Source organism: Bicyclus anynana, chromosome 10 (assembly GCF_947172395.1).
Source record: "Bicyclus anynana chromosome 10, ilBicAnyn1.1, whole genome shotgun sequence".
NCBI lineage: Eukaryota > Metazoa > Arthropoda > Insecta > Lepidoptera > Nymphalidae > Bicyclus > Bicyclus anynana.
Window position 1 is genome coordinate 8,095,641 of NC_069092.1, and position 16,190 is coordinate 8,111,830.

The 16,190-nt window shown below is 32.4% G+C and overlaps 2 protein-coding genes across 3 annotated transcripts; both read left to right on the forward strand.

Moving 5' to 3' along the window:
* Positions 1–34: 34 nt before the first annotated feature.
* LOC112043597 (uncharacterized) lies at positions 35–3,719 on the forward strand. The gene is made up of 5 exons (XM_052883847.1): positions 35–425; positions 783–852; positions 923–1,044; positions 2,237–2,389; positions 3,450–3,719. The coding sequence occupies exons 1-5, from the start codon at positions 198–200 to the stop codon at positions 3,666–3,668; spliced, it is 792 nt and encodes a 263-aa protein (XP_052739807.1). The 5' UTR covers positions 35–197; the 3' UTR covers positions 3,669–3,719.
* A 296-nt stretch (positions 3,720–4,015) lies between these two features.
* On the forward strand, positions 4,016–15,806 carry LOC112043607 (myosin light chain 1). 2 transcript variants are annotated; one of them, XM_024079094.2, is made up of 7 exons: positions 4,016–4,148; positions 4,481–4,508; positions 6,141–6,298; positions 13,428–13,578; positions 14,084–14,170; positions 14,645–14,708; positions 15,391–15,806. In XM_024079094.2, exons 1-6 carry the CDS (start codon positions 4,146–4,148, stop codon positions 14,668–14,670), a joined length of 453 nt encoding a protein of 150 aa, XP_023934862.1. In that variant the 5' UTR covers positions 4,016–4,145; the 3' UTR covers positions 14,671–14,708; positions 15,391–15,806. The 2 variants fall into 2 exon arrangements, with proteins under 2 accessions (XP_023934862.1, XP_023934861.1); XM_024079093.2 differs by lacking the exon at positions 14,645–14,708.
* Positions 15,807–16,190: the final 384 nt, after the last annotated feature.

Sequence of the window (16,190 nt, forward strand, 5' to 3'; positions counted from 1 at the left end):
CTTTAATTTTAATGCCGTTATTATTCGTAATTTATGTTACTTATTTTCAGACAAACACTACGTTACAGAAGTCCCCATCTATAATTATAAATCATCTTTTTGATATTAGCGAAGTTGATGACGTAATTGTTTGTGATGAAACAGATTTTATTTCAGCTAATAAAAGCTCTGAATCCAACGACTTTGTTATAAATACTATGGAACACATTATAGATTCTTTTGTTAGCAATGCATTTAACATTTTATTTGGACAAGACGGTCAGGAAGATGACTCTCTATCTCACTACAGCGAGGATCTCACTGACAAATCAAGCTATTCTTTTCTAAATGACATTGCTGATGTTCCTAAAGATACATGTCTAAAGATAAAAGAAGATGACGTTTGCGATAAAAAGATTGATGATGAGAAGAGCTCAAGTAATGGGGTACTTAAGTCATTAATTTAATGATTTCAAGCCTAGGGTTAAGTAGTTTTAAGTAGGAATATAGAAATATATGTAGTTAGACCGAAATAATACTTTTGCACGTGAATCAATCTTGACATTGAGCAAAATCTGATATTTATTTTTAAAATGCTATTCTTGCAAAATACCTACTAGTTGACGCCTACGTCTTCTTTTGGGTTTTATAAAAGCTGTCGAATTTCAGTATTTAGGAATAGGATCTATAATTCTAGACTATGTTTTCACGGTCGATTAATTCATGTTGTAGGGACAATAAAGAATAGTAGGTAACAAACCAGCAATATTGTACGTATTATATAATTATTTTTACAATTTTAGATTGCAAATGAAAATGAGAAAAATGATAATGAAGTTGCTTTTTATGAAAATGTTTATTTAACACTGAATCGTAAGTACAAACTGCAGATTTCTTTTGTTTATGAAATAATATTACGCTAATTTCACTACACAAAATACAGGCGATTATGAACCATGTTCGGATGAGGAAGAACCTGTGCTGCAAGATCCAAAGACAGTGCCAATGCAAGAAGTGGAACTATTAACCGCTAATACATCTTCAGAAAATGTAGAGCTACATCAAGTAATATTCGTTACAAACTTATTAGCTACAACGTATTATTTATTGTAAAAAACGCTTGTTGATAAACAACTAATCATCTAAGTAACTTCTCCCGTTTTCCCAACATTTCCCTTCACTGCTCTGCTCCTATTGATCGTAGCGTGATGAAAAGTATACTAAAACCTGCCTAGGAGTATGAAGAATAATTGTACCAAGTTTCGTTAAAATACGTCGAGTAGTTTTTGTTTCCATAACGAACATACATACAGACAGAAATTTTACTGATTGCATTTTTGGCATCAGTATCGATCATCCCCTGATAGTTATTTTGGAAATATATTCCATATACAGAATTGACCTCTCTACAGATTTATTATAAGAATAGATTATACAAATCATTACAGTGTCGAATTACGACACGACTACGACTAAAATTCATATAGCTAGGCATTACTTCATTGTTCAACAGTCATCGCCAAATAGTAGTTTCACAGTTTATAAAAACGCATCACAGACTTCATGTAGCACCATTTTATTTCGTATTAACATTACCTACTCTATAACCACGTAAAACTTACTGTAATTCTAATTCATAATTGCATTGTATTATCAAACATTGGAGCCCTCGTAACTTTAATTTTAAGTGTTCGACTAATTATTATCACCTTATAATATTGTTACCTGACGTTTAGAGTGCTTGCCAACTACGCCTAATTTAAATAAATGAATTTTGATCTTTTATCAATCGTTCAATAGCATAAGTGGCTTCGAATCATGCGGTTCGGAATATATGTTGGGGATATGAAATTTCGAAAAAATGCTTGGCTTGGCTTTCTTCCGAGAAATTTCGAACAGCAGCCAGGAAGTGGGAAGTTGGTGGTGATACATCCCTGTGGCTCGGAGAGCACGTTAAGCCATCAGTCATGGTTATTTTCATTATCATCAGACAGTGATCGTTTCAGAGTTAAACATATTACCCGGAGCCAGCTAGCCCGTATAAGAGCACTTACCTACGGTACAGAATTTGCGGTCTAATTTTAAAGTCTGCTTTGGCTAACTTAAAATTTGGATAACCAAATTAGAAAAAGCAAAAGTTGCTTTATTTTTATGCTTATGTTTATAAATGTTATACGTTGCATAACAAGAGCTCTTGTGAACCTGATAACTTAGCTGTAACTATCACTCATTACGAAATATTTTTCGTGTATTGAAGGAAAAAAAGGAATTAGGTTCCTGTGCAATGTCTACCTCAGTGGCTGGTTCTCGAAAGAGCAGTCTTGTGCACCGATGTCGTATCCAAGGAGCGAGGCTGTTGTCATGCTTCAGAGGATGGTGGTGGAGACGCAAGTTGCCCGGCAAACGAAAGGTACTTGATATTTTCAGTATAACAAAGCTACTAGACAAAAAAAAAATAAAACTAATATTATATTGTTGATGAAGAACTTTGGTTTTATTCACTACATTATACATCTAATTTCGTACCTCTGTTAATTAATTGTGCATGAAATTCCCATTTGTTTTAAATTACATACTTATGTGGAACTCATGTTTGTGTGGAACTTGCTATTCTTTGACTATTGATCTTCTGAATTTTAACCTTTTTTCATATATTCATAACAAGATAGCCGTTGACTACAATCTCACCTGACGGTAATGTAAGATGGAAGCGGGCTGACTTGCTAGGAGGAGGATGAAAATCCACATCCCTTTCGGTTTCTACACAACATCGTACCGGAACGCTAAACCGCTTGGCGGTACGTCTTTGTCGGTAGGGTGGTAACTACACTAATTTCCTAATCGATTAGGAAAACCTCAATCGGCCCAGCTGGGGATCGAACCCAGGATCTGTGTCTTGTAAATCCACCGATAACCACTGCCCTACAGAGGTCGTCAAAGTCCTCAAAGCCTAGCAAAGCAGTGGCTTCGATTGAATATACAATCGTTCGTACACCTATAAGATCTTATAACAGATTGAGAGACAGTTCTTGACATTCGCGTTTAACTACAGTTAATAATAATTATTATGTGACCTCGTACTTGCATCTGCCAAATTCTGTCTGTCTCGTTGGTTCAGTGGTTAGTCTGTGGCTTCCGATCATGAAATCTGTCTGAGACGAGATGTGTAAATACGAGTAGGTTTTCTTAGAAATTCTCAGTAGCAACCCGGAGGTGAGAATTTGGTGATGTTACCTACATTCCCTTGCCTCAGAGTGCATGTTAAGCCATCGGTCGCGTTCAGTATCATTAACATAATCTGAATCTGAATTTTCCGAATCAACGCACATTAGAACAACCTGAAGTGTCAGCCTGGCTTTATAGTGGGTCATCCAAATAGGCTGATTATGATGAAGAACGTAACTATGATGTACTCCCAAAGACTCTAGATGTTGTTGAGAAAGATTTTCGTAATATTAGTATTGTTTCAGGTACCGCGTGCGCCTGGATCGATTCGTGGCCTCTGCCCTCTGTCGCCGGACGTGCGACGCAGAGCGGCTAGTCTTCTAGACCAACGGCATTTAGGAAGCCCCACCCCTTCCACATCTTTGGCTTGGAAATTTAATACTATTAACGAGAGTCTCGTTAATTCGTCACGCTGGAAGGAACTCGCCTTAAAGAAGAGTCTAAACGAAAACGACGAATTTTAACCTTTAAAATTGTCTTTCTAATTAATACAATAAATTTTCCATAAAAATACATTTTCTTTTTGTTTTTTTATTAATAAATAACGAGTCGTCACGCCTCCATAGGCATTCCTATGCTCCGACACCTTAGATTCCTCATGCATGTTATATACAGGAGAGATTGGATCGAAATAGTTAAACGTAAATGAGGATTCATCATCGGGACTGTCCGTTTTCTCGTTACCGTAAGGTGAGGCGTTGGGAAATTGTTGTCATCTCCCTCACACGTTAGTGTGTGAGGAACGTCTGAGGGTGCCGCCGGCGCAGTTCAACTCCGCCGAAAATAGAACGATTGCAGATTCCTGGGCTAAATCTCAAATATCCATACGAGAGCGCCATCTGAGTCAGTTAAAACAGTCCAGCGAAAAGTGCTCAAGCCCCACTTCTTGTCTGAACGTCTGCCAGTGAAGACCGGGAGGGAACCACCTAACACCACACAAAATGGTGAGTTAGATCTACAGCCAATGAAATTGTGACAAGGAGTTCAGTGTTCTAACGGATTATAAATGTAAAAAAGTGAATACCACCGGCGTTTACACGGTGTCATCTATTCCGCTGACCGGAAGTGACACCACTATTTATTACAAGAAATAATTCGAGAAAACAGTGATGTGCGTAGCAAAGTGTCATACAGTAGTTGAATGCGAAGCAAGAGATGATAAATTGATTTTAAGTGTCGTGACGTAACACAAAATAATGCCTCTACCATATTATCATAAACCTACACAATTTAAATTATTGAATGAAAGTAACAAATCATTTTTGGTAAATTTCAGAGCGACCTCAGCAAGAACGACATTGAAAGTGAGTATAAAAATATTTAATTATTTTATTTTCATACGAAATAACAATAGTGTAATAATTTCAAAATGCATCTCAAACGCACGATGATCGTGTTATAAATCTATTAACTGTACATGTCTTTTGTGTTTATATTAACAGTCAAGAACTACATGATCGCTGTTTTAATACACTACATACTTTAGTTCACTAATTGAATAGAATTGCAGGGAAATGTAATCGTAATTCTAAGTATAGCGCAATTCTCATAAATGGTTCGGGTTGCTAAGAGATATGATGCTCGTACGACAGCGGCGTGCGCGTTATGCGAGAACTCAGCGGTCCAAAATTAAACTCTTGCGTCACGTGGTCTAACTCCACCCGCCCGCCCAAACAGAGAAACTCCGCTCAAATTTCACTGCAAGAACCTTGCTTATTTTATAAAGCACTATCGACTGCTTGTAATTACTCTCTTTTGAAGTCAAAACTGCTTATTCAATTATCGAAAGTGCTACAGATTCTGAATTAGTTTCTACTCGTGGTAAGATTTACAATCGGCTGTCAATATCAAGGTCGATTAATTTGGAATCATCATTTTAGATTTATCCATGTGAAGTAATGATGCTAACATAGAAATCAAGTTCATTGTAGACAAATAAAATAATAACCGCGTAATAGCGATATCAGACATTCGGGTTTAAATCGAGACAGACGGGATATATTTGAAAAAAAGTTATAAGTAGCTGTGGAGGAAACCTATCGGAATTGGGACACGGTAACAATCGGTTTATAATTAGACAGTGAGTCGTGAGTCACTGTGTACAAATCTAAACTCGTGGAAGCAAAGGTATAGCATTGCTAGTCCGCCCACTGTCACATGAACCATGAAAAGAATGTTTTCGCAAATTCCTTCCACTGAACAATACGAAATTTAATTTCAAGTTATTTCAAGCTGACAAGCCTACTTAATTAATCATAATACAATGAATTATACTACTAAGTTACGTATATCTAAATAGATAAACAGAATTGGATGATGAATAACTTTAGATTGAGGATTTTCTTTTAAATTTAATGCGATGATGAAAAATATTTAATAGGCGCTTAAACTTGTTGGTAAACAAACATAATCTAGATTCAGATAACAATTTTACGTGGATAAACTTATATTAAAGTGAAATTAAATTAGGAATTTAATTTTAAGCAATTAAGACTTCCTCAATTTTAAGAAACGGTTGTTATTCCTTTGCGGATATTTCCTGCAGAGTCAATTTTCTTTTATCATTTATTATTACGTTCAGATGTTTCCACATTAGATAGACGTACTTCAGTACAATCATACCTGATGCCATGGAGATCCTTTACCTAGAATATGCCTTAATGCATATACACCTCTTGAACTTATTTTAAATTTTAGTGCGACAGCATCATGGTTTACAAAAAAAAATATTTGGTTCAGATCCAGATCTGATTTAGATCAGTAGGTTTTTCAGTCAATTATTAAACTAACATTTTGACCAAAATTCTAATTTTCGAAGTAGACGTGCAAATTCAGTGCAAGGACATTTGCTCCTAAATTATAGACTAGTCCTTGTTCGATAAATAACGTATAAACATATATTATTTACATATTAATGTTACTATTGTATACAACAGGGGCAACCTTTGCTTTCTCCATCTACGACTTCGACGGCAGTGGCAAAGTCGATGCCTTCAATGTGGGCGACATCCTGAGGGCACTCAACTCCAACCCCACACTGGCCACTATTGAAAAACTTGGAGGCACCAAGAAGAAGGGCGAGAAGAAGCTTACAGTATGATTATTATTTTATCCTCCCCTCCTTTTCCTCATCTCTTCTTAGTTGCACTACTAGTCTCCTCATAGTGACTGTTTAATTTATCATTTAATTTGTTCGTGGGATCCTCAAGTTTTAAGTATCGTCATAACTAAATACTTTGATTTAAAACATATTCATTTAATTGCTTATAAAATTACCATATTGATTCCATAAAATATTAATTACTTTTGAAACTATGTACGCATATCAAAGGGGTTATAGTTAAAAATAAAGTAATATAGAAGCAGAAACAGTACCATTAAATAGTAACATAAGCAAGTAAAAGCAATGGAATAAAATAACACAAGCTGGAATGTATAAACTGTATTTCAAATAACTTATTACTCATTCTTAAACAAATCGTTACTTTGGTAGATGGATAATAATACATTAATTAAATAAACTTCACGCCACATAATCGCATGTTCGCCTCTTTTACATAGAGTATATGTCACAATACCCTACCAACCTCAGAATAAAACCATTATCATTAATAAACAGTACAGATTAAAACATTTATCTGGAAGAAGGAGTTTTTATATGTTGTCTTATGTATTTATAATTATTTAAATAATTAAAAATCTAACATTCGGCCATACTGACTACAAGTTTGTCCTCAAACTTTGTAAACACAAATAAATTCTAACATTACATTATTATAAAGATTCACTGAACTATGTCTCATAGTATTTAAAATTTTAATTTATGTTTATTACCACAACTCATTAATTCTCCAATAATTTCTAATTATAACAAAAGTGAGTCCCAATTAATCTATTATTATTACTACTTGTTAAATTCACTGATTTACAAGTAGTAAAATTCAATTTTGTCATTACAGATATTTTCTAATTTTAAACCTTGATTTAACAATATGTCGAAACATCCTACAATACATTTAATTATTCTTTAAGAATTATATAATTATAGTTTAACAGATTTCTCATTCAATATTTACAAATTGTGAATACAGACCTATACAGATTTTGATAGTGATTCTATTGATAAAAATCCAAACACTTAAATTCAGTTAAACTGGTATGTTAATTCTTGTTTTTACAAATTTGAAATAAATTCAATCTTTAATCACTTCCAGATTCAGTCCAATTACCCAAATTCATGACAAAATTGTCTGTCATTTTGTCATTCCTAAACTAAACTAAAAGTTATGTTAATATAAAGTTATAACTATGAAACCTCGATTCTACAGAGACAGTTCTTATAATCGCATTAGATCATACAAGTAAATCATGTACTTTGACGAAAAACAACATCTAGCGAGGTAGGTCTTATGTATGTCTGAGCTTCCAGATGACAAGAGGGAGCTTTACTCTAGACAGAGACTTATTAAATATTGTAATTAACTTAGACAGAGTAGTAGATTAATTTAAAGCATTAAGTACATAGACGATATGTAATATTTACAAATGTAATGTCTTTATCTTCTAATATTTGTCTGAGCTTCCAGATGACAAGAGGGAGCTTTACTCTAGACAGAGACTTATTAAATATTGTAATTAACTTAGACGGAGTAGTAGATTAATTTAAAGCATTAAGTACATAGACGATATGTAATATTTACAAATGTAATGTCTTTATCTTCTAATATTTGTCTGAGCTTCCAGATGACAAGAGGGAGCTTTACTCTAGACAGAGACTTATTAAATATTGTAATTAACTTAGACAGAGTAGTAGATTAATTTAAAGCATTAAGTACATAGACGATATGTAATATTTACAAATGTAATGTCTTTATCTTCTAATATTTGTCTGAGCTTCCAGATGACAAGAGGGAGCTTTACTCTAGACAGAGACTTATTAAATATTGTAATTAACTTAGACAGAGTAGTAGATTAATTTAAAGCATTAAGTACATAGACGATATGTAATATTTACAAATGTAATGTCTTTATCTTCTAATATTCGGCCATCCTTACTAAAAGTTTGTCCCCAAACAACACAAGAATATCATGAAATTATGACATTACTATAATATCAACTATAAATAGAACAATGTTAACAATAAAATTTTATAATTAATTATCACACAGCATCCCATAAGTTATTTAAAAGAATCCAATGAAACTATAATGAAATTCTTGATTTCTTCTATATACTTTTATCATAAAAATGTTAAATAAGAATAAGAGTGATACATATTATAAATAAACATAATGTTCATGTGAAGCTTTTGTCAATCAACTTATCTATTTTCATCATTTCAAAACATTATTTATATTTGTCAAATTCGTCATCATCGATTAATGGCATCTGCACCGAACCCCTCACCACCCAGTCCAGAACTAGTAAAGTTACAGGACTTTGTGATCGTGTTAGACTTCCAGATGATGTGTGACATCTGCACCGAACCCCTCACCACCAAGTCCAGAACTAGAAAAATTACAGGACTTTGTGATCGTGTTAGACTTCCAGATGATGTGTGACATCTGCACCGAACCCCTCACCACCAAGTCAAGAACTAGTAAAGTTACAGGACTTTGTGATCGTGTTAGACTTCCAGATGATGTGTGACATCTGCACCGAACCCCTCACCACCAAGTCAAGAACTAGTAAAGTTACAGGACTTTGTGATCGTGTTAGACTTCCAGATGATGTGTTGCATCTGCACCGAACCCCTCACCATCAAGTTCAGAACTAATATAGTTACAGGACTTCATGATCGTGTTAGACTTCCAGATGACATGTGATAGAAGATAATCAAAATATAAAATCAGATATAAATACATATACATACATTTTTAAACGACTTCAAAAAAAAGGAGTTTATCAATTCGTTGGAATCTTTTTATATTTATTTATTTATTTTATTTTGCTGTGTAATAATCAATAGAGAAATTATTATACAACAAATATATCCATAATCATTCACAAAACAAATAACGATATATTAGTCGTCATAACACTACTATACTATAATACTATCTAAAATATTATCGATAACACCGGCCGACAAATGAATACTTTTTGAACGTTGTTTTGATTTCAGTAAAAATTATCAGTAATTTATAGTATTTTGAACACAAAAATACCTGCACAATTACTCTATCACATCAATTTTTTTTTACAAAAAGGAAAACAAATTTTACTTTAAAAGCTTCTAACATACAGCAAAAATAACAATATCTGTATGATTGTCTTGCTTTCACTATATCATAGGTAGTACCAAAAGGTAGAGATTGTCTTTTGCTGTATGTCCAGTGTCCACTGCCTTAATTGTTCAACACGATTAGTACAAACTGCAGAGTCCACGATTTTATTTGTATTTTGAAGTCAAAATAAGCTACATATTTATTATACATATTTTCCACAAATTTTTCAGTTTTTGCTTAGAATCATAAAGTTTCAACAAATGTAACAAAATATATCTGGACTATTGTGACACTTTATAGAAGACGTTATGTTTATCAGACGTTTTCCAACAACAAAAAAAAAACCATTAACTAAAATATATATATATTTTTTTTTTAACAAAGGCACTATAACAGCTTATTTCCACGAAACGCGTTACAAATAGGTGTGTCGTTGTTATAACTGAAGTAATTTCTCATGAGAGGTCGCTTAATTCAAAGAAAGAGTGCCAAAACTCGAAAATTTCACTGAAAAATCAAAACTAGCGAATATATTAATTTTACTAAAAATCTGATGTGATATGATAAAATTAGGTCTGATTTCGTAATCAGCACTACAAAATCAGTAGAAAAAAAATAATTATATCTTGGACAACGAAAATCGTGTCGGCCTGTGTAATACATCTATCCTTATATTAAAATTTTACCAAAACACAAATCGTCATCAGTAAGTCATAATTAATGAATAACATCATGGATGTGAGCAAATATTTAAAATATATGTATATATGATATCAAAACTAATAACTCTCAATATAATACATAATTATAATATCATCATATCATAAATAAAAATACTAAATTTAAATCGTGTGTTATCAATACATAGTGTAACTTCTCTCATCTTTGTGATTTGGGTCAACTGTCGAATAGGGCTGTGTTCAACCCAATGATTATCATGAGAATCTCATATATCCCATATTCATCAATCAATATCCATGCATCTCGGATCTGTAATCAAATATTTTCACACAGTATCACATAGCTCAGTCACTTAATCGTTCAGATAAATATCATACTTGTTTGACAAATAATTTAATTTAACATAACTAGCATACCTAGCATCCAAGAGAAAATCAGTCTATAATTGAATGAACCTTAGACCCGGTACATAAAATGAAATAAAATGTTAAACATGTGTTAATCTATCAATTTACTTTAATTCAGACAAAAGACTCTTTCTCTTAAAGAAATGCTTTTTTTTTTTTTAATGATAATAAAGACTTCTTGAAAATATTGCGATTTATGATTGTAATAATTTTAGTATGTAATCCAATCCTAGTAGTTATCACTAGATAAGAAAAGATGATATTTGACTATGTATTGTATAATTATCTTCAGACTACCCCCTTTTTTGTAATAATAGTAGCATAAACCTGTCTTAGACCAGACCACCCCCTTTGTTATATACCTCTAGTTTGCTATCAGAGGTTTTACCTATTCATTAATTTTAGTATATTCTTTTTTTTTTTAATTCTGTTAAATTTCTTTTTTTTTTTTTTTTTGGCTATATCCATTAATTATTTTACTGATGTAATGATTTAAGTCTCTATATTGATTCATACTTGATGCAGACCACCCATCAGTTGCATGCAGGTACCAACAACTCGGTGGCGTGCACTTTGTAGATGCACAAATGTACTGACTACCTAAGGACCCAATACAAATCTATATTCAAAACCTATACCACTTAATATGTTGGCCAAGGAATTTTCTAATTTTTTTTTTTTTACCTTTAGTGTACTAGTATACCCTAGTTAAAACCTTATGCACATATCATTGTAACCATCCAAATATATAATTCTAACCACAACCCCATAATAATTACTAATTTTCATAATTATACAAAATGTTGCAATCTAATAAAATGCTAGAAATAAACAAATGAGACATGGATTAAATACACTAGTGTATCTGCAAATAATAAACTGATTGATTGAATCTAAAACAACAGCAATAGTATGGTTAATTTACTTGTATGTAGAATCTATACATCTGCACATGACCATTAATGAAAAGAGAGCCCAACGTCACCCACCCACAAAACTGTCAAAATATGTCTTAGACAAATATTTTACAACCTATTTATGGCAATCTGTGTCTCTTTACTTGAAGTCCATACAGACTGGGCTCTAAGACAATTTGTGATCAATGATATTATTATAATTAATTATTTATTACTCAATTGTCACACAAGTAACTTTTTAATATCACCCTAAAAAAAAATCTCCAATTTAATTAATTATAAGATTTCATTAAGATGAATATCATAATATCTCTTAGTACTCTTGTAGATAAGCCGAATATAATAATATTCATGGATAAGAATCATTTACTGTGTTGCTGCAGATTGTTAATAACTGTTCTATACTAAATAGGCTGAAGGCATGTTGTCAACGCTTGAATAGTTAAATAGGTTTTCAAACATAACTACAAATTTATTTTTCAAGAAATCTATCAATCCAATTTCTTAAAAGATTTAAAAAAATTTATATTAAGTACATACAGTAATCTACATAATGATATATCTAAGCAAATCCTATCTGAAAATATTGTAATAGCTGTCTCAAAACTTGTTATCAGGTACCTACATCAAGGCCTAAAATAATACTTGAACCATTACATAAAACTTCATATATTTTTAATTTTTATGTTATTCAGTCATAAAAACTCACATATAACAAATGTATAGTTTGAAGTTACAGGCACAAAAAAAAACAATATTTTAGTTAATTCATTTTAGTCCCATGTCAGCAACGGATGTAATGTAGTTCTATAATTAAGATTTCTCAATATTACATTATGCCAGTGTCCTACATCCTAACAACCCTAGAGTGGTCTGTCTTCATACGTTAATTTCTTGAGCAGTGTGTATGTGTGTGTGTGTGTGTACTTTTCACTTAAATGATTTTGGTTTCCTAGATATAGTCATCTAACAAAAATGTTTTGACAATAAGCCAGACAAACTGACAACCTATCAACCATACTTAGTTTCACCTAGTGATTATTTATTCTTTGTAATTTTATTTCATATTAGTCACAACTGAATAATTTATGAGGCTGTTTAATCAAACTAATAAAACTCACCAGACACCTAGTTTAATATATTTAGACATCATTGGTATTTCTCATCCGTCAAACCAACAGGATTCCATCTCATATAACTCTGCAGCTAACACCACACATGCATCTTTGTATTTTGTTATTAATTTACACGTTCTTCTCTGTTCTCTCGCAGTTTTTCAAATAATATCCTCTTATGAGTGCTGTTGGACTGTTTGACTGTTTTGCTCATAAATATCGTCAACATGGTATAAGTGTGTTACGTTTACGTTTCTTCATTCTTGTTAGATATTGTAAGCATCGACAACCGACATCGCATAAATACTTTTACCGGGACCAGTGCGGCGTGCGTCCCATAGCCGTCAGTGGTATACATACTTAATGGTTGTACACACGTATGATTTTTATCGCATTTCTCGTAATGTAAACCACTGTTTCCCAAATTCACACTTCATTTAAATGCCGTTACATTTCTTTCTGTAGATCGACTTTAATGTAGGTAATGACATCGTGTTCGTAGGTACTCTCACTTCTGATAAAAGCAATGGAATAAAATAACACAAGCTGGAATGTATAAACTGTATTTCAAATAACTTATTACTCATTCTTAAACAAATCGTTACTTTGGTAGATGGATAATAATACATTAATTAAATAAACTTCACGCCACATAATCGCATGTTCGCCTCTTTTACATAGAGTATATGTCACAATACCCTACCAACCTCAGAATAAAACCATTATCATTAATAAACAGTACAGATTAAAACATTTATCTGGAAGAAGGAGTTTTTATATGTTGTCTTATGTATTTATAATTATTTAAATAATTAAAAATCTAACACAAGTATGACGTAAACTAATGTAAATGTTTTTTTGTAATTGCATTGCAGATTGAAGAGTTCCTTCCCATCTACAGCCAATGCAAGAAAGACAAAGACCAGGGCGGCTATGAAGACTTCTTGGAATGTTTGAAACTCTACGACAAAGCCGAGAACGGCCTTATGCTCGGAGCTGAACTTACACACACACTTCTTGCGTTAGGTTAGTTTTTAATGGAACTTGTTTATTTTATTCATTTACGAGTAATGCTTTGAAATATTTCCAAAGTGCCTCTCGTTTTTCACCTGCGCCGAGTTAAGGAAGCCATCAATAATTTAAAAGTAAATGTAATCTCATATTCTTGCAAAATATGTATGTTGTTTGTTGAAAGTGCCACTGTTCGAATTTTGTTTGTTTTAGAAACAAAACATAATTCTTATTCATATATCTTAATCAAATGCATATATAAAAATCTTCCACAAATCTTTTATTTAAATTTAAGTGGACGAACCACTTTCACTAGAATAGATATTTGGCGAATAGCCATGTTATTTTATATGCAGGTAGAGCTAAAGATAACGTCGATGTTGTATAATAATGAGATTACTGTATATAAAATTAAGATTTTCCAATCAATATGTTGTTTCTGCCAGGAAGACGAAAGAATAAAGTCGAATATGTAAATAATTTTAATTAATTAATGATATCAATTATTAATCATTTTTAGGCGAGAAGCTCGAAGAGAAAGAAGTAAACGAAATTGTAAAGGACTGCATGGAACCTGAAGATGAAGACGGCATGATCCCTTATGCATGTAAGTATAATAAAGGAAGGTGAAACATTATTTGTTCGTACATTTTTACCAATTCACAATAAATGCTCAAAAGTAGTTGCACAAATTGATGAACACGAATTTAAAGATTTTGTTTTATCCATTTACCAGAATTTTAAAAGTACAAACACGCTTTAGTGCCTTATCCTACTATATACATAATTATAATTATTCCTGACTGATGGCCTTGGAATAAACGTGACCATACTTACCTAAGTTTTCCCCTAGATATTAAGCATGCACTAGATGCACCTATAGATATTAGTTGTCCGGTAGATCATGTCCTTTTATTTACATGTGTCTACTGGCAAATTGCACTCCTAAAGTTACTGGAATTACCTGTTTAGTATCCAGATGCACAATTACATTCCTTATTTGCACCAGATAGATGCTATATTTAAATAGTAGTTTGTTTTGTGCGTGTGAACCCCTGTTTTACCGATTCTCCATTTACAGCATTCCTGAAGAAGGTGATGGCGTAGAGGACTTCAAATGTCGTCATATCTTTAGCTATAAGATCGTAAGTGAAACGCTACAGTGGCGCTGATGCTCATAAATGTTGTCGCTTACGCAAGCTTACTTTTCATTTACAATTTTTTATATTTTGTTCTATTCCAGCATTTCTTCTATACGTTTGTCGTGTCTACGTTTTATGGATCTATCTATAATATTTCTTGTTTGACGCTTTTTTTGTGTACAATTATGTGTATAACTACTGTTTCTGTTTCAAACATAACATTTTACATTATATACTTTAGGAACCTGATTTTTAAAAGTTCTTTCTGCAAATCAGATATAGTTAATTAAGTAAGATTATTACAATTTAAAATGAAGTTATTAAATTGATGATTGAAAATATAAAGGGAATAAAATCTATGATAATAATAGAGAAAATTATGTAAGAAATAAGTAAGTAGAATACCAAAAGTATCATTACTTATGGCATCTCTTCAGGCTTAATAACATTTCACCAATATTTTCAAGAGATTTAAAAACAAAGAAACCGAACTGAGGTAATTACATTATAACAACATTATTTGTATCTACATTTGTTCAACAGTTCGCCAGTTAAAAAAAAGCTATGTTGTTCCAAGAAAAAGATTCTAGGGAATCTACTGTAAAATATGTTCGTTTCACTATATTTATTAACAGAAATAGAATGCATATATGTCAGACTCTGATATTGTTTCCCCAATTTGCAGCTTTCCTCAAAAAAATGGTTGCGGGTTGGCAGGGCCCTCAGAAAGTGGCGGCAGCACCGGCGGCGGCGGAAGCAGCGCCCGCGGAGGGCTAAGCCCCCTCGGAGGCCGTCGACCTTCGACCTTCGACCTTCCACCGTAGCCTTCATCTTACGGCACGCCCTCGCACTGACCACCTTGCGAAACTTCCTCGTACATACCATCTAACGACTCACCCCTTTTTATACGGAACATCAATTATATACATTTTGTACAATATGTTTATGACTTTAATAAAGTAAGATTAAAGAAAGTACTGTGAACGCACGTTGTACGTGTTTTTAAATTTATTATTATTTATAAGTACGTTTATAATGACATAAAAACATTTAAAAAAAAAACGTAAATTATTTTATAATAAACTATTAAAACGATCGGTCCTTCCTTCTTTTGTGTCTACATTATATCGATTTAGTTGATAAATTATAGAATTCGTAGAACTTGATTCCTCACGTTATTTAAATTTTTAAAATATTATTCTTAAAAGAAGAACTTTCAAATATTTATCTTTGAAGTGCTACCAAAATTATATATTTTCTATCACCTTATTCTTATAATATATAATAGTTACGCCATTCATAAAGAAGTATAAAAGCCTTCTAAGAACCCAATTCCCTTATTGATTTTTTCAGTTATTTAAGCAGTAAATGTTTCTAAAAAAATATTGGTATCAAGTATCAAGCATACTTTGTACCGACTCTTAAATATATGGTATCAAGACATTACTCAAAAAAATATAAGGAGACTTGCGATCTGCTTTTTAC